The sequence below is a fragment of the Opisthorchis viverrini genome, assembly GCF_000715545.1.
Source record: "Opisthorchis viverrini unplaced genomic scaffold opera_v5_30, whole genome shotgun sequence".
NCBI classification, from domain to species: Eukaryota; Metazoa; Platyhelminthes; class Trematoda; order Opisthorchiida; family Opisthorchiidae; genus Opisthorchis; species Opisthorchis viverrini.
This window is the reverse complement of record NW_008751686.1, coordinates 1115900-1142165: the sequence shown is the minus strand read 5'-3', so window position 1 is coordinate 1142165 and position 26266 is coordinate 1115900. Positions and strand designations below refer to the sequence as shown.

At 44.1% G+C, this 26266-nt stretch overlaps 1 protein-coding gene across 1 annotated transcript; it reads left to right on the top strand.

Moving 5' to 3' along the window:
* Positions 1–8353: 8353 nt before the first annotated feature.
* Positions 8354–26033, top strand: T265_13010 (hypothetical protein; the record flags this gene model as incomplete). Its single annotated transcript, XM_009166744.1, has 7 exons — positions 8354–8547; positions 9427–9772; positions 14736–15000; positions 18641–18948; positions 19693–19826; positions 20390–20474; positions 25778–26033. Coding segments are annotated over 7 exons (1485 nt in total), but the record flags the coding sequence as incomplete, so codon positions are not given.
* Between the last annotated feature and the right edge of the window lie 233 nt (positions 26034–26266).

Here is a 26266-nt window from a genome sequence, read left to right as displayed (position 1 = left end):
GAAGGCTCTCGAATTTAATTACAGAATAAAGGGTGAATTTTGTACACACACGGAAACACTGGGGGCTTGTGATCTTAAAAATAGCGTAAAATTTTTGAGTTCCCGTCTAGTGTTGGTTGGTTATATGCAGCAGATGGTGCAGAAAGCAAACATTAGAATAAAACCGCTTTAAATTTGGGGTTGTGCATCTAAGGGTAGGCCATGATAATAAACTTGTGGACAAATGGCTTGAGGGAGAACACTGTAAGTAAATTTTGAACGTTGCTTGCTCGCAAATCTCCAAGTAAAGTAAGCCAAGAATAATGAAGTGATAAACCGCAGGACTCTCATAGGAAGTAACTTTCGTACTTCTGAATTGGAAACAGCAGAGCGGGAGTACCGTGGGTGACTTGAAGACAAGGAACTAGAATTGACTGGAAGATTTATTCACACGAGGGTACTTGTGTAATCTAGGCTCCTGGTCTCTAGCTGTAATAAATAAAGCGTCCGCAAATGAGCTTGGGTTTTTTATTTAAGAAAAGTAGGAAATGAATAGATGTTCGGCATTATTCACGAGGTAACGGTGCGGCCGGGAACCACATCTCACTGAATTACCTCCCTGCTACTTAGTAGCATAAAGGAAAACTAAAGCAACCTAAAAAGTTCAGTAATCCGCCTGCTACACTTCTGCTGAATTACATTTCTCGTCATATCATCCGAATTCATGCAATAATTTCTCCTCCTTGGAAAGAAATAATTGTCATTTTTCAACAACCAGTAGCCACATTAATTCAACAGATATGATGCGCAACTACTTGAGCGCAAACTGCTTCTGAGGCATCTTCTATACAAATCTTTGCTCTTAAGGTGCGGGCTCAAAATGGCCGTCATGAAAAAAACTGGTAAATGGTGCACTTTGATATTTCACTACCCTCCGAAACGTTCTCTAGAAGCTCTGTGCCACCAATTTCTCCACTTAAGACACCGGAGGTTCGCTGTTCACGTGGCAACCAGCTTCCTTTTAGGCAGCTTCTCCGCGATTTGCCAAACCTTACGCGAAATCAATATGATTGCGCGGCTTTTTGGCCCGTCTGCGGGCATCCTTCCAACACATGACGAAATGTCATCAATATTTGTTAAAAATGAGTGTCCTTCAGGTTTACTGGTTTTCTTATCGTCGCTTAAGTCTATGTTATAGTTTCCAAACGTTCAGTAATTTGAAACTTCACTTGCACGTTAACCTACCATCTGGTACACGTTTTGAATCATCGTCCGATTATATGTTACTGATCTATCAAATTATGTTTACGAGCACTTTCCCTTGGCTCCGACTCATTCTTTCGTATTATTCTATTTGGCTATAGTCTAAATAGCTAGTTTTAGTGGTTTTATTTTCGGGGTTCTGGTATTTAGCAGGCCATGCTATAGAAGCAAACCCGTGGCACTCGTAATGGTGGACAATTTTTCCAAAAACTGCGTCAGATAAACTCTGAGGACGGGCATGACGCGTCCGGATTTGACACCGTAAGACACTCGTCTTGTAACAGCCTCAGTGTAGGTTCCCACGAGAAAAGGGAAATCTGTGTTATGCAAATACACTAAGGCACGCATTACTTTTGAAATATTTGGGATCATCCAGCAATTTTTGAGGAATTTCATAAATTACATATAAAATACATACATGGGTAAATAACTAATATGCGACCCAGATCAAGGTGGGAGGTAGCGTTCGGGGCAGACGCGGCTTCAGCAGGCGGCGGAAGGTAAGCATATCATGGGGAAACATCCACCGGAAGGCGCACAGAAATAAGAATGAATAACCGTATCGCGGCCACTCTTGAACGTTAGCAATATCGGACATAAACCTCAAGGAAAACGTCTTTGTGGGTCCTAATAACCGGTTTAAATTGCAGGAGATGCCATCACTATAATAAAATGGGCAATGAATGGAGCATGAACGACAAGGCTGCACATGTAGGCACGGGGCCAAATATCTAATTCGAAGTCCCGGTGGGCTCTGCTCTGTATTCATATTAATAGATCTATCCAGTCATCGAATATGGGGATGGAGTACATCCCCATTTAGTAGAGCTGGATATAATGGAATTTTCATGGGTCGACTTAAGTGTTTTAGCAACCGATTAACCTAACGAACTTGTGTAATCCACTAAATATGTTTGGCCTTGAGAAGAAGAACGTGGCGGTGCGTTGGGAATCATTCTATGCTTTCGTTCGTACGCATGTTCGAAGGTACTTCATTGGGCTATTAAAGCAAATGAGTACATCTACTCTTTTAATAGTACATCGTATCAGTTTGGTTTGCACCTATGGACTGTGTGAATTTCGAGACGGTTTTCAGGCAGCCACCTGATTAGCCTTTCTTTGCTTCCTCCGGCAGTTTTCTAATTCCGACGGGATGAACCATGCAACTGTGTGTAATATCTGTCCCGTAATTTATTCTCAATAGGCACATCCACTTTTTGCGTAATTCGTTGCGGAATTATTGACCGGCGTTCGCCAATGCTAGTTCCAAAACAAGGTAGCCTGGCAGCGAACAGAGGCTGCAACGTGACCGATCATCAGTGGAGTTGACCATCATTGACGCTTTTTTTAGGAGTTTTGTGAGGTAAAAGTTGTTTTACGCAAACTTATTTGAGCTGGATTGAACCTTTGTTATGGACAGCTGCCCAGTTCGACTTCATACCCGCCCATTTTGCGGAACGTGCACACGCGTGTGTACCATGGCTGCCTTCCGGGACCTCACTTGTCGCACGACAATCATCGAACACTCTAGTCTCAATGGGTTATACAATAATTCTGAGCATATTTTAACATTTTCCTGTCGGCAACTTACTGTGTAATCTTAATCATTTTTGGACATCCCATAGCTAGTCTGCTTTACCTTGCGGTGAAATTCCGTGGTAGTTTCCGAAAGTACATAAATATTCCAAATCTCGTCCTGGACTTTCTGAAACCCAGACTCACGGACGGTCTGTCACAGGGGGCATCTGAAAATAATCATGGCCATTTCCGTATTTGGTAGCAGTATTCCCAGGTTGTCCGGCTCCCGATGTCCGTATTTGACCCCAGCCCCAACGACTGACTTTTTCCATCCTTTTCAGGGCATGGCTTCCCTAAAAACGTCAAGCAAACGAGCTCGCATACGACATTTCGACTGTTGGACTAAGTGCGGCCACCAGCCAGCAACAAAGACACCTCAGGTTTCCTCGCAAACTTTGGGTGGGATGAGTGACAGAGAAAATCCGGTGCGTTCGCTAGCCAGGCAGTGGCTACCATAAAACCGTTTCAGCCCGTGATAATTGGAAAGGCTCTAGCCAGCAGTTCGGGTGGTGGGTCGCTCCAGATGATTGTGGTCTCGATGCATTGCGTTCAGCATGACTGAGAGAGACGTGTTGGTACTGTCAAACTTTCCAGGGTAGAGCATGAATGCGCGTTTCTTATTGTGTCCGGTAAAAGAAGTCTTGGAAATTCACTTGCCATCTGGTGCAGGCAACAAATTCAGCATATCCCACGCTAAAACTTTCTTATTTTGGTGTTCAACTAGGTGTTGAAGCAGTCCTCTCTCCTGACCACTCACAACTGGCTGTCGACCGCCAACAGTGCCTGTCAATGGCCGACCATAAGAGTCAGTTTCTGTCGTCCATTTACATTGTTTTTCATAAGTGCTGCTACACCAAAGACTGTAACCGATTTTTTGAGGCTATTTGGGATAGTCGTGAGTTCTTGTAAATCTAGTGATCGAACCCATTCCCGTTTTCCGTTCCATATTTTACTTCCTGTTATATCTGACTGTTTTGCCCGCTTCAGTGCCCAGTGCCTAAAAAAAGACTTGCTGATGAGGAACGCAACAGCTTCTTGCGAACAAGCGAGTATGTGCGAGTGCAAAATTCACAACGGCCTCGCGCTGTTTAAAGGGCACTTTTTGGCATTGATCCAGGCTGGTTGATCAGCGTTCAGTGAACACCCATCAACATCGGGAGGGTTTCTATAAAGTGCCTAAATACTTATCATAGTCGGTCGTGTTTCAGTGGCGTGCCTGAACTTTCGTCGGCTTTTGCTGAATTGCTTAAGTGATTCATCGGCCTGGATGCTTGTCGGCTTTCTTATTGAGGCTTTAGTAGAGTGTTTAGGGTCTCAGTAGGTTCCAGACATTTTGATTTTATTTTCAGGAGTCTCACCTTCCTAACAATTCTCATAGGGATGGTCGTGTGGACAGCATTCCGCAATTTCCCTTCTTAAAATACATCCCACCTTGATCAAACCATCAAAGCCCCTTTGGTCGATAATCATCGACCGTCGATTATCATATCCACATTGTGTGCCACATGATAAGCAATCAGCACTGAATAGTTGTCTTAGTTTACGGATCAGCTCTTTAGGGTTCCCAAAATCCGGAATAAATGAATTTTGGACATTTTGGATTTGACGACATGACCGATTTGGGTTCATGACTGGCATGCTGTTGGAGCCCACCTTTTGGCCAGACTATTTTGGTTATTTTGGCACTGCGCAAAGCCAGACTGCGGCCAGCACGCGGCTGCAGCAGCTGTTTACCGGTGTCCCTAATTACTTGGTCCAATCCAAGCGAATCATTTAATTGAGCCTCAAGACCTCTAAATCGGTCCACTTCTACATTCAGATTTCCGGCAACGACGACGTAACAGAGCACTCAATTTTTCATAGCTGTTTCCCTTGATGGTATCAGAATACAGTCTTTGGGGCGTAAAAAGGTACCATAAACAGGCTAAGATGAACTTTCTGCAGACTGTGCCAGACATGATGCATGTAGACGGTTATAACGAGGTATCTACTCAGGCAAAAGCACTTTTGTCCGGTGGACGATGTCGACTGTTGTACATCCTGCCGCTGCGGCAGCTGTATCACTAGAGGTTCACGGTCGGGATCGGGTGGTTCAGTCACTATGCTTGCATCTGAATTTTCTTCTACTATGCACAGCACACTTCAACATTGCAATTGCAGTGCATGTGCAACACCAGCTTGTCATCCTATCCGTTACAAATTGAAAACAACAAAAGGAGCCAGATGAATTGAGCGTCGAATTTAAAGATTGTTCTCGAGATCCTTGTGACTGTCGGCGCCCGCATACCCATAAATGTCGCGGCCAGGACAGATGCATGATGAATGGGATTGTCGGTTATATTGAATGGATACCACAGTATAGCTATTGGGTAACGGAGGTTCGCTAACCACACAACAGTAAAGTTTAGTCTCTTCATGACGGCTCAAGACTTACATGCCTTTGTTTTGAATGTACGGAAGAGTCTCTTTATATGGAGGAGGGTGACGAGGAGTTAAGAAGAAGCTGGGTGTCACCCTTATCCTGTTTCCACTCGCTCACTGTACCGTACGCAGCTATGGATACAACCCGGTTGTATGCACCAGGAAACAGCTCTTTTGGCGTGGGAGTTTCGGTACTTCCTAGGCCGCGGCACTGTACGGGCTGAGAGCCCACCACCAGAGTGGTGAAAGTACAATTAGGGTCCTTAATTAGATCATTTGGCCCAAACTTCCAACTACTGGATAGCGGTATTTGGCCTAATATTTCCACGGTGGTTCAGCTTTCCAAGTTACGGGTCGCTACACATGTTTCAACCACAAACCCGAGGAACTATTAGATTGTAGTAGTCATACCTCTACCCAATTTTCATCACGGTGTGACATTACAAATGTTCTGTGAACAGCTTCAGCTAGGTCATGCTCCTGGACACTAAACATGTCACATACAATCCAGGGAGAGACACTGGAAGTTGTGGAGCGCCTTAAGTATCTTGCGAGTTGTATTAGTTCTGAATTTAGCGTGACAGATGAGGTCAATGCACGAGTCTGCAAGACTCGGGTCGCGTTTGCTAATTTGAAACACCTAAGTGTTTAAAGTGGTATATCCCTGAATCTCAAGGGACTTGTGTATCAGGCTACGGCGCGGGCTGTTTTGTTGTGTGGCTGTGAGACTTAGCCTGTTTGGGCAACAGAACTGAAACATCTTCAGGTGTTCGATAATCGTTGCTCGTTCGGTTTGGCGTCGGAGAATTCCCAATGAGACATTTAGAAAGCGAGCTTTTGGTTGTGCAACTGGGACTTCCATTGGAGAATTTGTCCAATTCCACAAGCTTCGTCTGTTAGGCAATATACTGTGCCTGCGGAACCATCGTTTGCTGAAAAGAGTGCTGTTTTTTTCTGACCCTTTCGGAGTGGCGAAAGCAGAGAGATGGCCAACTATTAACCTGACAGAGAGGTGCGGAAGAGATTACGAAAAAGTTGAGTGCTGTCTGCGTTACCCGCCTTCCACGATGGCAACTGCGTGGTCCCCATCGCGCCTGGTTGGGGACGCTGTACTATATGACTGTTAATCGATGTCAATGACGTTCTTGTTGTCAGTTTTTATCTATATTGTCTGAATTAGTGTCTGGAAGTGTATGCACCTCAGAATGAGTGTGGTGTGCAAGCACTAAGTCTCTCCCTTGCTCACGTCCATTTTTCTTCACAATAAGGATTTAAAATAAATCATGGTCGTACAGCAGCGAAATATCAGTGTTGAACACTGATGTCATGCTGTCGATGATGATGGGCTTCGGAGATATGGCTTAGTAGGTAACCGAGGTGCAGAAGTAGCCACAAAACCTCGTAGCCTAGTGTGCAAGGACAAGTGATGAAATGAGTAATGTCAACAACAATGCTACTAATGCTAATAATAAGAATGAACCGCAACTGCCGGACTTACAAGTTGCCACTCAGTGACGAAAATACGCTTGCTTCGATCGAATGCCGGTCAGGTGAGAGAAAAGATTACTAGCGAGACAGGACGGTTAAATCTGTATGGATAGTTGTCGAGCCACTGCTTCACAGTGCTTTGGTTTCTGTGACACGTTAACTGGTAACACTCGTTTTTTCAGACTAGATTGGGTTTGTTTTTGTCAGCCTTCAGAGCGGAGGCTGCACAATCACGCGACCTCGACTTTACGAGTGGGTTGATTTGTAGTAGTTCACAGTTGATTTGGGCTTGGGCAACCTGGGAAGTATCGCATCCTTCGTATCTCCTTTGGGTGACATGGTAGCTAGGCATCAAACGGGTGTTACCGCTGAACGATTATTATTGTTAACACTCTTATGGGGAGGGTCTGGGTAGCTGATGGGTCAATAGAAAAACCTGTGCCATCTCTTAAAGTTAGTGTTCATGTCCATCTGTCCGTCATACTTCCTGTATTCATGATCGAAGCACCTGGCCTACAAATTGCTAAACTCATAATATGGGGGTTCTGAGAGACCATTCTCTCACCGCATCCAAAAAGGAGTACCATGAGTGTGGGGGATATCATAGTGGTGCTACTGCCCCACGATTCTTGATGACCTTATTCACCCACATATATATATATATGCATATAATTACCGTTAGGCAGTTTCTGCTTACGAAGCATGTCAAGCGAGTACATCTACCAGATAACCACTACCAGATATGGTGTGGGCCGCTGTCCACGGTGTACGCAACTGGAACAATCATCGCGTCGAATTCGGTGAAGTCCCTGCCACTGGTGATGTACACGGTCAAGGATGACCCTATACACTCGAAGCTGTCTCATCCTCACGCAGCATATTTCACAGCGTGCAAACTCGATATTAAGGTAAAAGTCGCAGCCATTGGGTTTCTCATCTCCGATATGACTCTGGCTGATAAGACACGGTGTGTGCTGTGCGTTTCACGCCAGCAAAGATGAGTCTCGTGATATAAATTAGCTACCTGAAAATTTCGCACCGACTTGTCATACGGTTTTTTCGGAAATAAGATCGACGTCAGGAGGTCCACATACGTTGCATCGGGCGAAAGCAGCTCACAATCATGTTGATCCAGTACGACACCTTCACTGGCTATGGCTTCACGCGGCACCTGGTTGTAGTGGATATTTGAATTTTTGGACAGGCCCAACCCATCCCGAGTGTTATACGGATACCTTCCACATAACACGGTACACCTTCAGCTCTCCAGTATTTCTTAGTTGGACGGTTAGATGCACTTTACTATTGTAGGTGCCATTAGGGTCAATAGAAATGATATTGATTGTTATTTTTCCTTTACAGCCCCACGGATTTGACAATAAATCAACCTATCTAGAAACTCGAACATCGCTAAGGATTCATTTCGGTTCTCCAAGGATGTGGACAGCGTCTTCTGTCCTTAGTTTGTCCACTCGAATATGCACTTCTTTGGGTCTGCAACACACATGCTCACAACTGGAAGACATTAACGTCAACTTTTTGCAGGAAGTGCTAGAAAGGCTCGTGGGGTTTCGCTCCACCGGTATTCCTTATTTTTCTTTTTTATTCGCGATTTCTATCAGCCAGCTCTCCGGCATGCGTACTGACGGAGCACCTAGACAAAATTTCCGAAGTGACCCAAGTCCCGATATGTCATATTCGAGCCTCAGATTTGCTTGATTCTGATCTAACTGCTTGGGGGAATTTGCTGGAGATTTTGGAATTTCTGGTGAACTTTGTTCGAACAAATGAAAGCCATGAGAGTCTTGAACAGAGTCTGTAAGTCCCTTGTTTATAGAGCTACAGCGTTGCAAGTACAGATGTAGCTCTTTTGATAGTACTTATTGACGTGATGATGTATGAGAGCGACTCAGATAGTACTCTAACTACAAGGCAGGTACTAGACTTGATGTTCGTGCATTTTCTAGTCAGTGTTTATCTTCGGGCTCAATTCGGACCGAATTTTGACTGTCTGACGTTAGAAGCAGTCTATCCAAATCCAACCTATCTCATCTGAAGAGACGGTTATATTTACTCCTCAACGGTATTGTTTGCGTGGGACAAGCTGGACACCTTATTCAATTGCGAATATGCTCACCAGTTGGGACGGGGTAATCTAGGTTGCTTCCGCTTCTAATTGTAGGATTTTTGTAAGCACACCTCTGTCGATTTTTGTGTGATCATAGTTTGAACTTCGTAACCACCGAAGAAAGGCTTTACTGACGAACTGCGTAGTTGGTGGAACTGGCATCTTGTGGCCCATGTATGGTGGGAATTATCCATTCCGGGGGGTATGGGACAGAACGAGAGATGTCTACACGTTAGTCTCATATTTCTGTGTTTTGTATTAGGTAACGAATACGATTAATTCAGTCGACGTGACATCAGCATTAGTTTTGTGGTCTGATTGGATTATTTCTGGTGATTCACGACAGTCATGTTCCAAGACCTGTTCCACTAACAAACAGTTTTTGATCCATTTATGCAACTCGGATTCATACCAAACATAGAGATCAAGTGTACTGTGACACAACTATGCGATCAGACTAGACTTTCTTCCCAGGTAAATTCTGATGCTCCACAGCTTGCTCTTCATTCCAACATCAAACGTGCCGTTTTTCTCAGCTCGAAACATATGATCATCTTATTCCACTGCAGGTCCTCTTATGAATCCACTCAGTCCTTATGTTCTCCTGTCAAACACTCCGCACTCGAAGATGTGAGAGATCGAGTGAATAATCTTCTCACGGAATTGGATTCAAAGAAATTCCCCGTCACTTCACGGGAGAAGGCCGAGGGCCAGGCACGCGGAGATCATTTTTCCGAATACTCCTCTAGTGATATTGTGGACCGAAACCTAGGTTGCGCTCCGAAGACTCAGCATAACGCTTCCCGTCTGCTTTACTTACGTGAAAAACTCAGAGGATGTCTACAGGACAAAGAATTCGCGCATCTCCCAATAGACCGTTTACGGTCCGATCCAAGGGCGACGTCTTTCAAACATGTGAGTCAGATGTTATATTTCCTGCGGTACGGTTTCACAGTCCCAACGTACAGGTTGGAGCGGTTAGACTCCGGTAACGGAAAAAAGATCCTTACCGGCGCGAAAGCATTATACAAGGGTGAAAATGACAAGCCTCTTGTTCTGTCGATGGGATGAGATGGCCCAAGTGGTTAGAGCGCGAATTTACTGACCGGAAGGTCCGTGGTTCGAACCCGACCTCTGCCTCTCGACTTCCCCTGTCTAGGCTTGGGGAACCTGGTAGTATCCCAGCCCTCGTGCTTCCTTAGGGTGGCATGGCAGTTAGGCACCGGAAGGGTGCTTCAGCTGAACGATTTTATTGTCGATATAATTGTGTTCCTATTTAATACTTAGCGTTATTTATATTTTTGCTGCTTACCAGGCCCATGTATCTGGATAGTTGTTGCTTCATCAAATGTTACTAAACCTCCCTGTGTTCAACTCGGATTCTCTTCATCCCTTTACTCATTGACCACTTGCATGAGTGCGTATTAGTCTACTATTGATACGTTATTTACCTGCTGGAGTTGTTGATACGAAAAGTTGAAGTGTACGTACAAACCAAATAAAGCAGTATTTTAACCATTGGACCGTTTTCTTCTGTTTCGGAACTCCTAACTGACCAGAAGTACGAATGACTAATTTAATGCCTTTCAGCAACCAAAAATTCTGCTTGGAATTAGGGATATGCTTTACACTTATAGCAAGAATAAAACTCAGCGAATGAAGCTCGTTTTCGTAAGGCTTTGCAATTTCTTTGTCATTTTCCACCAGCTGGTACATTGATGTTGGGTCCTCTCATAGAAGGTCCTAAAAAGCTCTGCTTCACGTGATGGCCTCTCCTAGAGAGGATATATATGGCAGGCGGGAACCAGATACTGATTTGCCTGTCAACAACGGACGATTGTGCGGAGCCGAATGTGCTACTGTTCACCAATGACCTTTATGAAAACGTTAAACTCGACAAAACGAAGATATAGCATTCAAGCTAGTCACAACGCAGAAATTCGGCTACCCATACTGGGAGCGGTGTTTGTCCGGTATTATATATATATATATACTTTTTAACACATGGTTCGAGCCGTACTTCTGTAGCGTTTTTCTTCTCACCTAGAGCAGAAAACTGACATGAAACAAAATGCATGGAGAAGCTCCATCAATCCATCAGCGGTAAGCTTGGAAGAACGGAAGCAGTAACCCAAAGCGTCTTTATCATTAGTTGCTTTGTATAGTGAATGTGACCATACTTGCTGCCCCCTTTAATAAATGAAGCGAAAATTTTAGGGGATAAATTATTTCAGGAGAGTGAAAGCTTTTTCGGGACAACTAGTTTTCGCTCTTCGCAGTGTAAAACGGGTTCATCATAGGATATTCTGAACCCTATTGTCCGTAATTTGGAGTTCATAATTACTTGAATTTGACATGTTTCATCGATACCTTTTCCGAGTGGTCGTATGCTTTTCCAATGCCGCTAGCAGGTGTAAGTCCAAGTCTTCTTCCATGAAACTTGGACGTGAATGGCTATCTTCCCTCAAACACAATCGCAAACATTACTTTGGTGCACTTCTCTGCATGTACGAAATTCTCACAGAGATGATCGTATTCACAGTATACTGTCTTCCCAGTTTTTATCTGCAAATCCCGACTTCATCGTCTGTGTATTCCACATCTCTCAGTTGTTCTATTCCATTGTTTATCACTACCTTCTTCATGTTCTCGAAAATTTCGTTCACAATAAATTCGAATAAGAGCGAGGATATTGGACATCCTTTACCATTACCGCTTCAAATGTTCCACTGAGGAGAGGATTCACTGTAAGCCCCTATTCGCATTTAGATTACTTTCAAGGTACGGATGAACTTTTCCGGACCTTTGTGAGGCGGTTTCGAAGAATAGCTTGGTCGTTAGCTTGAAAAGCACGTTTGATATCAGAGAAACATTAGGGTGTTTATATATATATATTTTTCGAGGTGTGTCCATTCAGGTTTCTGTAGACTCCAGAGACAAAGGTCTGCTGTTTACTGACGATTTTAATATGTGGTTGAAGATGTTGACACAAGGTGCCAGTTTAGTTGATGTTCGAAATACTCGGCCTCTTCACTGAATCTCAATTTGCCGTTGATTATTTTGTTGCCTCTCCCTGGTCGTCTAGTTGAGATTCGCCCGTTACGGAGCGGTTTCCCTGGTTAGTTGGGCTAGATTACATGTTTGAGCTTCCAATGCTTATGAACCACTGCCCCAGAAGACCCGAGATTCTGTTTTAGGGAATTGGTTTGATTACGCGGTTGATCGCTACGTTTTGAAGAGTGAATAGATGCTTGGCGACTGTTGTTTGCATGGCTCATGAGGCCACGTACTGAGGTACTTGCAGATCCTAGAGAGTGTGATGTGTGTCCAATGTTGTGCAGTCTCTTCGATATAAGACAACCGGTGGGAGTGATGGAGCGCTTCTGGTTGCGTCAACCGAACTAAATTAGCATGGCTAGTGTTGTGTTCGGACGGTTAACAGATCGTTGTGCACCCCAGGACATGGTGAGACCCCAGGTGAGAGTTCCAGTTTGATTTACAATCCTACTGCCATCTCGCCATGAGGAGGTAATCGCAATTTTGGATAGCAGATGGGTTAGGCTGGGTCGCACTCGCTTGGAACTTTTGTGGAAGTTTGTGTTTGAATGGAATACTTTGTGATCTGCACACAATCGTGATGTGTTCCGACGATCTTCCAGGATATTCTCGTTCACCTCTGCCCTTCCAGCCTGGGTACCCATATCTGCCGTTAAGATTATGACGTCTATCCTGTGAGTTCTCTGGACATGCTGATAGGAGTTATTTCTCAATGGTTCCGAATGAACATCAATTGATGCGTAAGTAAGAATGATGGAGAACCACCACCTTCTTATACCGGGTTCACTGTATCTCGGAGTCAAGAAATAATCGATATCCTGCCGACAAGGCAAGCTACAGTGTTCATAGTGGGTGCAGCCCTGACCTTAGCTTGCCAGGTGATCATCTCTCGTGCGTTGTATTCATAATGTCGTAAGTGTAGTGTGTTTTTGAGCTCGAGATGGTGAGTACAGTGAAACCGTTGCGTTGAAATCCCGAAACCTGGTCTCAAAGGGGTAGCCCATGTCGATTTGTGAGGTATTTTGACCAATAGACTTTACTGGTCGTGGTACCAACAAACCTCTGAGTTGCATCCCGGTTAGATAGGTGCGAAAGTATGAAGACATTCGTAGGTATTCTCGTAGGTTGGGCTTTTGTGCAGATGTACGGGTTGAAGATTCTCCGTTCATCCTATTCGAGGAGGGAAGACACTTTGGTGCTCTTGTTCTAAGCCGTTGAGGAGAGAATCTAACCTAATTTTGCGAATCACTGGCCGTGAATTTGGTTTGTATGTTCTCTGGATAAGTGACTCATCCTGCCTGCTCCTCGCCTCTTTCAGCCAAGTCCGTTGGGGAGCAGCTTTTGGCCTAGCCAAAGGCGGGTTGACCTGATTATGCATAAAGAAATCGATGGCGTTTTGCACAACTCCCCTTTACAGACAGCCAATCGTCTGTCGACCGGGTTAGATCATCGAACGTTTGTTTTCGCTCTTTTATTTCACTGAAAACCTCCAACGTACGAATTTACTGAATGGTTTTCCTCATCATAGGTCACGTGATGGCAGGTTTGTTTGGGACATTTCATAAGTGCTAACGATGATATTTCTTGTATCTAAGGCGATTTACCCTGGACAACATTGTGGCGTTTTGGGTCTGAGATGCGGATCACTCACTCTCTTTCATATCAACGAATACAATTGACCGCTAGTGGGCTGACACGTGGATTGAGGTTTTTTGATCGCGCCATGGACCAAAAAATTCATAAGCGCAAAATAGAAGTGAAATCTCAAGAGTTACTAGTTTTTTATCACTCCCTTCCATTTTTCTCCGTGTAATTTAACTCTCGTCTCGGGTGGTCAACTTTCCACTTTTTGGCAATGAAATCAGTGGTTAATCTCGATTAATTATACAGAAGAATCTCTGAAACGTTATGAAAAAAGTCAGTTTGGGACCTGAGCAATATTTGTATAATCTCCCCGCGTGGTAGCCAGTTTCCCTTCGGGATTGGGTGATAGTATCACCGATTTTTGCAACAACAGCTTGTATATTCGGTCGTAGTTTATCACTCACGCAAGGTTGAGTGATCGCAGGATTACTTAGGATGAGTTCCACGGAGATCTCTAGGTATCTTTGTCAGGATATCCCTTTGGACGTCTGAGTAACTTTGACTTCTGTAACTTAAGATTCATGTTGGGACATTCTGTGAAGAATTTCGAATAGTTCCTTCCTGAAAAGGAGACCGGCTTACCTTAGTGTTCCTTATTGTGGCTGGGGCAAGATGGCTGAGTGGTAAGACCGCGAATTTACTGATAGGAAGGTCCGTGGTTGGGACCCGACCTCTTCCTCTCGACTTGCCCTGTCTAGGCTTGGGCAACGTGGATGTATCCCAGCCCTCGTGCTTCCTTCGGGTGGCATGGGAGCTAGGCATCGAAAGGGTTTTACAGCTGAACAGCTTATTGTAGCTAATCAACGTGTACATCCTCAGAGCAGTTCTTTGCTTCATCACTCCCATACCTTTTTGAGCGGCTGCGCTCTATCCGTCTACATACTTTAGTTGCTCAGGCGAGACTATTTTCCACGTCACATCATCCAAATAGATTGATACTAGACAAACTTTGTAAAAGGAGAACCTTGAAATAGGAGTTAACCATATTTTGGCAGCGCATTGGTAACATATTGTTGGTACTATGGTGCGAAAAATGGTGTGTATCTATTTGATTTCTCTATATAGAAGACGCAGTAGCTTTCAGCTTTTGTGACTTGTTCTGATGTAGCTTACCAGAATCACCCATCGTTGCGCAGGTTGCAGCTGATGCTTATTAGGAAACTGCTTTCCCACTTAGACCAATGGCAATAGCTGCTCAAGGACATCAACTTCAGTGTGTGGCTCTGAATGTGGAAATTCGGGTGGACTGGTGAAACCCCGTGCGCGTCCACTGACCTGGTACACGCATGATCGGCGAACGCAACGTCCGAAAACACCGGAGATGGAGACCGTGTTGACCAATTTACTAGATGAACCAGGTGATCTTTTGGACAAACTGTTAGCAGCGTTTCCGACTCTCGATTTGGATGGTCACGATACCCGCGTTTTGCGCAGGAAAGCAGGTAAGCTACGCAGCACATTGTATGTCTGCTCATCACAAAGTGACATGTAACAATTCATAATCACCCAGAATCTGCTATAGTAATTAACGTCCAGAAGTGAATTTACCCACGTTGAGAAAGTCTCACGGTCTCTTAACCATTACGGTTGCAGCTGATTTTGTTGAACAGTATTTACGTACGCATCGTCTGTATCACTGTATGATCCAGAACATGCGACCTGGTCTCTGACTGGCTGGTTCACAAATTTGACACTATGCTGCGGGCCAAATGAAGAAGCAGTCAAGTGGCAGTAACCCAATTAATTGTGCTCTCAGTATTGGGTACAAACCAAGTAGATACCTTCAACTGATCACACCATCCAGACCGTTGGAATGCATCCCCTAACACTGTGAATATGCAACGTCATGTTTAACGAATATTCCGTCAAAATGTGGAACTCGTTTAGACATCGTAATAATCTGACGACAAAAAGACTTGAAATGTTTCACCTGCCAATATGCAAGTAAGCGGTTTCGTACACTGTCATCGTATTGCGGGCAAACTTGCTTCGTGGCATTTGGGTTTAACTGAAAGAGTTTCCTTCCCGTTCTACTTATCTGAGTATAAGAGCTTACACTGCAGTTCCGTTTTAGGGTGTTCGATGGTGCAGTGAACCGCACACTGAAACAATTTAATGTCCTTAATTCTCAAATGAATATCCGAAAGATGCCCTTGATATCGTGTCTGAGACCTGTGCATATGGTAACTCATGACTAGAAGTACATTAATCCTCTAGGAAGAAAGGCTAGAGTGAACATGTATCGGCGGTCCTTTTTAGAAACGTTCTCTCAGTGGTGATACTACCACCTCCCCGTGGTCAGCAAAATTCGTGTGCACGTACTACCGAGGATCAAGTGTGCGTTCGTTCTCCGTAAGTGGGAAATGTGGTTGGCTAAGCGTATAGCTAGTTTAGTTTGACCCGAAACCTTCAATAGATCCATTAGGAAGTACGCTATCCAGGTGCCTTGTGCTACAGTTATCAATAGATTCCTCTGGAACACGTGCAGCTTATCGCTCTCCTCAAATGACGTGGGAAACTACTCTGTTCAAGATTTTTTTCGCCCCTGTCATGTTGTATATTGTTCATCTGTTTAATTCAAACGCGTCCTTAAGAGGAAGTGGTAATCGATGTCTACTTTAGTTCGATGACTGTCTTATGGACTGCATTCCTTTCAATTTGGTATTTTTGGCCCCGAGAATGTTCACTGCCAAGACGCATGTTTGTCAGTGTTACAGTAAACAGCATCATGGATATCATAAACATAATTACCCGTCATACAGATGGATTGTGCTAAGTTTTCACAATGTTGAGTCCCCTATGCAGAATTGAATCTGCTTTGGATTTCTTTTGGTAATATCTTCTTAGTAAAATCTAGAACCAGGACTAGGGTAACAAGTGCTAAGACCAAAACTTTGTTAGTTTTGTACCGAACCCTCTGACATGACATTGGAGACGTAGTGCTTTGCCTAAAGTGACTTTGTTTTTAACGCCGATTATCTCTTGTTTCGTGGGTTTTGTATCTTTCCTCATCTGTCTTTCGGCGAAGTTCCCGATACTATCCCCAGTTTTCTAGAAGACCAGAACGGTTACCCGATGGAGGAATGTCCTTACATGGCGACCGACCAAAATATTGGTCATTCTTTCTCTACCATTAATTTCTATATGTTTACTACAGTTCTAGCGGACTATGCACTTTATCGAAGACCTGCCACTGTACAACACAAAAACTCTAGGTATTGTTGTAGTCACCGGAGATCTCATCGCTCAGGTAGGGTGTCTCAGCGTTTCAGAAACACGACTGGGTAATCCGTTCACTATGGACTAACAGCGGTAGACGCCGTGGTGCTACTCTGCGTCCTTCTGGTGGAGCCAATCTGATGGTTCCTCATAATCAGGCTCCATTCTTGACCGTCGGCTTCCACGGGATACTCACGTCGATTCAGGTCATGCCCTTACCGGCGAAAACTTACGGCATAGAAAACTTGTTTTGATCGTCGAAAATATCTGACCCACAAGCTAAACAAACGTCTCGAAAAGAATTTTTGAAAGCTTGATTTCGAAACCTGGCAGATATAGTTCCAACGAAGTAACTACAATCCTACGGCAGGAAATCCATCATGTGGGTTTTTCATCCAATGAACTCCTCAGAATAGTTGTTATCACTCCTTACTGATTGTTTCTCTTCAGAAACTGAGCTAAACTCAGTTTGACGTCAGCTCAAGGACAGCTTGGTCCTACAGTAGGATCAAAAGCTTCTGGAAATGGAAGTTGTCAAGCTAGGAATCAGTCAACACGTAGTCGCGTGATGTGATTTCCGAGGTTGATAAATGGATAGCGCTACATCCTGTTTTAATCCAAGTTATTCACAATGGTGATCAGCCGATCGTAGCTGAACGGTCAGGTGTTCAAACTAATAACCGGGAAGCTTTGGGTTCGAAGCTCTTTGAGTTTCGTGAGACGTGTACTGCTGATGTTTCTCAATATGGATGAAATAGCTGTACAATGCTTCTCATTTTTAAAAAAAATACACATTGGCATTTTGTTGGGAAAGTTTGGTAGTAATCTACTGGTTATTACCAAAATTTTCCGAAAACGATGACTATTCAATCGGTTCCAAGTGTATTTCCAACTAACTGAATAGATCGACTTCGTCAACAGGACAAAATCTCGATAGGAAATTTAAATGATGTTGAATGGTTGTGTCTGCGAAACTTCTGTGAGAGCAGTCTTAGCATAACAATCATTTGGTGGCCACATCATCTCCACACTCTAGTGGTCCGTAGGCGAGTACCGTGTAATGAATGCAAATCTGTGGAGCAACAGATAAATCTTGTCAATTCAAAGCTTTTGGACGTGTGCCATGTGTAACCAATCACCATCCACTGGGGAAAACTGTTTTCTACTCCAAAGCCTCGACGAAGCCAGGCTGAAGCTAACGTGGAAACGCGAAGTGAACGCGACTACTGTCAGGTTGAGCACTGTGTAAGCTTTACGCCTTCCCGGGTGTGGTCCACGTGATTCTCCTTACACGTTATGGACAGCTCTATAGAACGTGGTACCTAACCGACCCCACTACCACCAGTTAGCTTGACACCCTACTCAGTGTCCGCCGCCCGTTTTTCGTTCGGCTTGTGTGGCCATATCGGTAAAAGATACGGGGATAATCCCACTAATGGTGTCTTCAACACGTTATCCAGATGGCTTTTTGGAAGCCTTATATAGACGAGCGTTTTACCAACTGACATGGGGCTGTTTCCACCTCTCCCCTGTTCTAATGCAACCAAAACCTGCTGCTATTATCATATGACACACAAGCAGCAGCACCTACTAGTAGTTTATTGTTGCCCATGGTTCACCCAAATTCAGTAACTTCTAAGCTAAAGGTATGACGGATAAGGTTGTTCGAACTTCGCGGACTACATCCAACAGGGTGAAAGCTGTTAGTGTACTGTTGCTTATTCGTAATAGATCTAGGCGTTTACTATGACGTATAACAATTTAAATGCGTTGAACTGTTTTCGTTGTTGTCTGTATGATGGATGAAGTTAGAACCTATGCAGTTGGTTGGATTGACCTTTCTTCATTCTCACTGCATCTTAGCTCAACTTTTAGGTGCATGCTCCGCAGTTTCTTCGCGACCCACTTCACTCCCGGGTATCAGTCCTTCAAACAGACATAAGCTAACTTGGGTTGAAGAACGCAATAGGCGGCGTTTAGCTCAACTTCTCCGTCATAGTATGCGGATGAGTCGATTTCGGGATCAGAAGACAGCGGATGAAGAGGATCGCCGCTTAAGAGCTCAGCTTCAGGAACGAAGACGACAGCTGATACGTATTCGAAGCTATTATCAGCAATATGTGTCTGATTTTCGAGCCAAAAAAATGGCCAAAGTGTTCGAAGAAGAAAAAGTGAGTGACCTGACATTTTAGTAATTCGCTTTCGCGTTTTCACTTCTGTTCGTAGGCCTTCATAATTCCAAAGGGTTCCAAGTTGCAAACTCTGATACATTAACTTTGGGATGAATTCGAATCCATGGGGTTTAGGGCGTTGGTTCATTTCTGATCATGAGACAGTCTGGCGCGGTGTAAATCTCATGTTGTTTTTTTCTTTTAGACAATTTATTTGTGGAAGCTTGTCGACCTTTTGTACGTACTAGTTTTCTGCATACATTAGTATAGCAGGATAAACACCCAAGAAAACTACGAAGACAGCTTGCCTGCGCTTTCGTCTTTTTATTAAAAAGACTGATTCGAATGGCTTGAGCGACATCTGGTTGAAGCCATTTTCAAGCTGTATGTTAAGTCCAAACGTAGTGGATGCTACTCGGTCAACACAGCTACTTGCCCCAAGTGACCAGCGTGGTGACCTTCGTGGGATAGGTCACTGTCTGAATGAACACAGTGCGACTCAACAAAACTCTAATCCTATTTCTGCATAGCTTTCACCCAATCAACGATGAGAGTTACGTTTTATATCGTTATTTTTCCATTACTACCTGCCATCACGCATCTGAGCATTTTGTTTTGTGTCCACCTAATCATACGTTGCGAGAAAATGGTGTATTATTCCGTGCGTAACATGGACCCACATACGCTTATTTCGCTATTTTTCCAACTCAGTCCGATTTAAAAAAATCTTTTTCGCCCTGCCAGGTCTTTCGTAACTTTTTTCAAGGGCTTCTTGCTCAAGAGAGGGAGAATCTGATGGATATACAGAAGTTGGAACGTGAAGAGAGGAACAAATGTCGGATCCTGAAAGAGGAACAGATGGCAAATCTTGAATACACGTATCCTTTTTATTACTGTTCTTGCCAGAAGCCAACCCAGATGAAAAATAAGTTTAAGGGCGGTCTTTTCCGATGGTTCCTTAAATGCGTGAAATGTACAAACTCACAATCTTGTGCGATGTATCCCCTTACTCTGTCAGTACACATGTCTCCAACCGCATTTTAGATGCCGCTCGTAGATACGGAACAATAAATGGAGGTTGATATAGTTAGATCTCCAGATAGATAAACACGGTTATGCCTTTTTTTTCTTGGTTGGAGGCTCCAGTAGCTTAGGTTGGAGCTAGACTACATCATCATAGCACTGGAACTTTTGTTTGTAGAAGGTGGAACTCATGCACACCTTAAACCATAATCATTTCGTGCAACTTTGAGTGTGATAATAGAGTCCTACAACTACAGCTTTTCCAGAGCAATTTCCATGGCTGTTCAGTCTGTGTATTGCTTGATCCCTGTTATGTTTTTATCGGATTGGGATACGTAAAACTCCGGCTTACTGAGCTGCCAAACTCTGCCAAGTATTTGTAACTGTAGCCTTTACCTCAACACAACTTATCGTTCAGCCGTCGAGCTCGAATGGCCTTTATCAAGGAACGCTTAGAGCAGGAAGAGGCACAGCGTACGAATTCCCAGCGGCAACAGAGGCTGGTATGTCCCGGATTACATTAATCGGTTTTCAATCGGATTCTACTTGATTTTCTTTTAAACATCGTTATTAGAGTGCATGTTTACTCATTTTGCTTCTTCATGACGGTCCAGTGTTTTTTATGGTTCCTGATTTCCCATAATGCACCTTTCAGTTTCGTTTTGAGGCTATTCAGTAGGACGTCCAAGGATTACCTCTGCTCTGTTCATTTACTCAGTTTTTCATCTACTCTGCCAGTATGCATTTGGGCTTTAGAGGAATAGTGCTATTACGTAACTACGAGACGATCACTCGTATGCGCAAAGTGAGGACGAGATCATAAATCCCAAGCTACGACGCGAGCCCGAGTTAGGACGAGACCTTCGTAGGAGAACCTTTACTACCTCGATCAATGGCAGTGAGAGGAACGTCAAAGTGTACCTAGCTAAGAGGACAGAAGCGCGGTCTTTTTGAAGATGTCCAAGATGTTTGAAAAACGCCAAAGAAACTGAAATTAAAATTTTAGAAAATCAACTTCGCAATAGTGCAATAATTAGGGAGTTTTGCTGGGATGCTGACATCCACAACACCTTCCCTTGAGAAAAATCAATAATGGGCCTTCCGTGGAGCTGCTTGCCGTCGGCGGCGATCGATCCACCTTGAAGGAAGATTTGTATGCCATGTTTGTCCTTTTGAGACGTCTCCTGGCGCTTCTTGTCAACCGTGATTGGTGCTATTTCGTAGGTACCGAAGTGGATTTTTAGTGATGGGTTGGTAGGACGCGACGCTAGTCCTGACAGATGGCGTGGGCGAAGTTGCTTTTATTGCCAGGTCTCGGTGTCTTGGCCCACACAAACGTTTTAGATAAGGCTCCCGCAGTTTTGTAGGACGCAACCCTAAATCCGGGGATCTTACCCTGGTCGGTGGTCACACGCAAAAACCTGTACCCTCATGTCAAATATGGCGGTAAACCAACAAAAGTATCTGGGAACGTCGATGAATGTCCCGTCCGCTCGAGATTCGAGCAGCGGCTGACTGAACATATCGATGGAACTTTCAGCCAGACTGTTTGATTACGGGGGATACGGCAATGAACGGACGTGCGTGATTATTTTTATGCGGCAGAATTTGAGATCGATTTTCCGAAACAGTCTCTGGTAAGCCATGTAAACTGAAGGTCTGGGGCAGGGTTTGTAGGTGGTCGACGACAGGCACGATTTCTGGTTCCTTTAGAAACGCACCGACTAAAAGAAGGTGGGCCACTCCTTCAGTGGAGTCAGCGTAATCAACGTGCACCCTACACCAGGGTACCGAAAAAACAGCAGGCCACTGACGTGGGGAATGTTTTGCGAAGCGCCGAATAATTTCGCTGGGTTTATTTGGATCCGAAGCGAGAGAACGCACTACGTTGCGGACGAAATTGGCCAAACCCAGTTGATCGAATCACTCGAGACCCAGGGGATCAGTTCCGCGGATGTCATACAGCACATTCTAGTGAATTTTGCCTCCCTAAAAGAGATAGCATGGTAGTTCGCAAAAAGCTGTAGCTCGCCATTACTGGCACTGGTAGCAATACTGGAGGACTGTCATGCTGGAGTTTGCACAGTCGTGCACCGAAGTTTCTCCGATGTGATGAAGTCCGAAACAGTGTCCAACTTCAGGCGGATCGGCAGTCATTGACCAGGTCTGTGAGAAGCTGCCGGCGACAGGAGGCATTAATCTGGAAAGTTGCAACCGTGCTAAGAACAGCGGTTTGGAGTTTGGCGTAATCGAGATGCGCGATTGCGGCTAATTGGCACCGTGAATGACCTCGGGTGAGCGTGTCTTACAGCAGTCGTCTTTGTGGCCCATGGGCCTGAATTGCTGGTACCCATGCTGCTTGTAGAGTCGGAATTCATCAGTGCCAGCACCGAAATGAGGGATTTTCAGGGGAAAGTACTGACGCACCAGAACGCGTGGGATCAGACGAAGACGAGCTATAGTTGAACAAAGGTTTGGGAGCCTTGTGAATCGCATGAACTTCCAACCAGCTTGACACTCAGACTGGACAACAGTGGTGTCATGCTGCAGGCTGATCAGCACTTGATACTTGTCGGCAATGGTGCTACGCCTCAGCGAAGGTTTCTGTTCAAGACGGTTGAACAGGTGTATCCGGAGATCTGACAATTTGGAGGGTTGGATGCTGCACATGAAAACGAGCTTCGAATGGGTTATTGGTCAGTCATTTGAATTTACACCGTTTGCATTCGTCATTACTAATGCAAGAGTGCGCAAAATATCGTCTGGTCGATTCACAGACAGCTTCAAACAGTGATACCGCGTATGGAAAAGCGGATATCGTCTCCAGAATGTCTGTATCAGTATTTGCAATGTCGTCGAACTTAGGGTCTGCGGAGGAACCAATTTACTTTGGACAAGTTTGCGAAGCAAGAGTATGGCTTTCCATGCATCATACTCTGCAGCGACATCAGTTGAAACAGATTCTCCTCCACTCAGCACAGGGCTGAGTCGGGCAGAAAGCGCCCTGCGAGGCAGACGGTCATCTGGCATGTGGAGTACATGTCCTAACCAGCGTAACTTATGAAGCGTGAGTAATTCATCTATCGTAGGAGGGTTGTTTCTTAGGACCAATGCCTCGGAGACGACGAGGACCAGAACAATTACTATTATATACATACTGAGGATTAGCGTACATATCTCCACCTGCGAAGCGATCCAAGTATTCACACGATTAGCTTGTAGCCCTCTGTAAATGTGAAACACTTCTTGTACCACGGTATACTCCTACAATCGATCTTTTTATAACGATACGCCTGTTACGCCGGACAATTACGACTCCCACACACTCCCTCTATGTAAGAATCCCATCATACGGATCATTGTCCGATTTCCCCAAAACATTCCCCTTGAAATAGTCCAGTCGCCATTCTTACCGCAAGGATCGGTCAGCATACAGTACTCCTATTCGCTAGCAAAATAGATCAAGTATGATAGTGATCAGTTGTCTCACTTCCGTGTACTGATTATCTTTACCTGCGGTAAATATTTCTTACTTTTTCTTAACAAATTCACCCTATACATGTACATTCCATACGATCGTGCTTTCAGCTAGGAAGTCAGATAATCTTACCGTTTATATCCAACATCCATCAACCACGCGCCTTGAGGGCATACGAAACTTTCTATACAATGCTACTTTTGATGTAACGTTTATCCGCCCAAGTTCGAGTATGCGTCCCGTTCGGTAAACGTGATACTTACGATCGGGGATCGCAGTTATCCAGTTCGGGGTAAAAAATAGTTTCCCGTTTTAGCTAAAGTGCGTCGAAGAGGAGACAAAGATGAATGTAAAATGGACATTGTTTGATATCATCGAGACGAAAGGTGTTTCCAAAAGTTAGCAGAACGATGGCTTAAGCACGGGGACGAACATGGATACTAACCCAGTGTTGAGACGAACAGATACATTTTTCTCTTGTATTCGACCGAGTTTTTTCCTTTTCGAGTTGGCCTACCGTCGATAGAACAGTATTCACCAACGATTTTGACATCTTCGTTTGTTAACTCATGGGAATGGTCCGATGTGATCTTGTGGCTAGTATAGAAACGACATAGTATTCATTTGGTTGTGAATGAATAATCCACTTGACTTCATATAAACGAGACCAAAAAAACTAAAGCCAGGAAAGCTTACAGTTTGTAAGGAAATTAGTTTCCAACAGTTAAAACTACCTTTAAACCAAGGTGATTAGTGGTTTTCAGTGTTTATCTTCATACGGCTTACGAGTACATCCATAACGGACATTTTTTCGGGGGAAAAGCGAAACTGCGTCGATCGTGAGCACACCGCCGTTCTGTAAGTAACGTCATAGGATTAAACTTTTCGTGTGCAGACAGACACAACACTTCGGGGGATTTTACCCAGTTGTCATCACCTTTCAGTGTTGATTTTGGGCAACATTTACTCCAGTAAGCTACAGCCGGAATTGTTATTCAATCAGTGTTTGGATTCGACCAGCCACTTGCAAAATGAGACATTGTGGAGGTTAGATTCAGACGATATTGGTAAATTACATTTTCACCGACTGGAGATTTTGTTCCTCGTACTATGGCGTCTTAAGTAATTCATTTGGCTCGACACAACAGGCTGCAGTTTTTTATTGTAAAGCTCGTTGTATTGCCAGCCTATAAGATTTTAAGGGAAGGGACAGATCGTTTTTTCTATGTTAGATTCACGTTTGCTTTTTTTGTCGTTTTTATCTATTTCTGTGCGATCCCTGTTAAGTCTTCTCAACAAAGCTGACCTCTGTCGGCTTACTTTTGATTAGCGAGCAGCAGCTTTCCCCTAGGAGAATAGTGGCGCGTTTTTTCTCACTGTGATGTTTATGCGGTCCATTCTTCAAAATTTGAAAACAAATGGCACCTAGAATATGCATGGTGTCCATGTTCGGGACATTTGGAGAGCAGCTCCCAGTTTAACTTGGCATAACATACTCCTTATATGGTTGCTGAATATCCTTCTTCAACTTGTTTCATCCTTCTTTGGGCTCATCAAGTAGGAGAGCTTCCATAAAACCGGTGTTCTGCTGCAATTGACGATATACATTCGTTTGAAAATTACTCTGGTGTTAACAGAAGGCCCAAATGAATCTCCCACCTATGTTATCATAAGTGAGCTTCACTTGAGTCTCCAGTTAACTTGGACATGAATGAATTTCACCAATAAGGCACCAGTTGGTGTTCAGGTGGGACATAGAGTTGATGGAAGCTCGGGAACTAGGCCTATCTGATAATACCCTGGAAGAGCGAAACCAACAATGGGATGTCGAAGGGTTTTCAGGAACCTTATAAGTAATGATTTTTCCAAATCAGCTAGCGTTCCAATTGAAACACGAGAGGGCCTTTGTGCGGCACATTCATTTTGAGAGCATCATGAATGAAAGATTCTGTTGAATTCTGCTTTGGCACCAAATGCGTATGTTTCCCACTTTTGTTTGATTCGACACTATATGGGAAACGAGTGTGGCAAGATGAAGGTAAGCAAACCCTATGGTTTGACTCTGCAGCCTAGATGATGCCTGAAAATTCGGATGCTGTTGTATAACGAAGAAATACCAGACACTTGTATCTCCCTAATCTCGAATTCTGTAGTTGCCGGTTAGCTATTCGGGGAAGGTGGTATCGAACATAATGGATGCCATGAATGAATAAAGGTACCACCTCCCCCGGATAAATCTACTCTTGGCATACCTTTCTAGAAATCAGTATTTCTATAAAACTGTCGTTTCGCTACAATAATGTACGGCTCGCGTAACTTTTACCTCAGGAACTCATCAAACAAAGACGTGAATTACGCCACACGCTGGAAACAAACGTACGTGAACTACAGAGGATCATGCTTGAAAACAACGATTCCGTATACTTCCGCGAAAAAGATGCAAGTCGCATGCTTCAGCATAGAAATGAGTTTGCATTTTAATTCGCCATCGTTAATTGCCCCAGTTCAGCTTCTGTAAATTTCTTTCCTTGTCTCTCCATCTGTAGTGTCATATTTTGCCTGACCCGAATACATTGCTCCGAAGAATGTGACGTGTGAGCTAACTTCTGAGGGTCTTAGCTGAGGCGGATAGGCCTTTCAATAAGGACATCGTGGTGGTATTAGAATAGCGCGGAAAATGAAGTTAGCCTGAGCTTTATATGATGTCCATTTTAGCCAACGATTCCTCTTGTGCTGATCGGAATGCTTGTTCTGATAACTTTATTCATGTAGACCAATAACAGGGAAGTATGTTATCAGTCTTCGGAAGCCCCACTT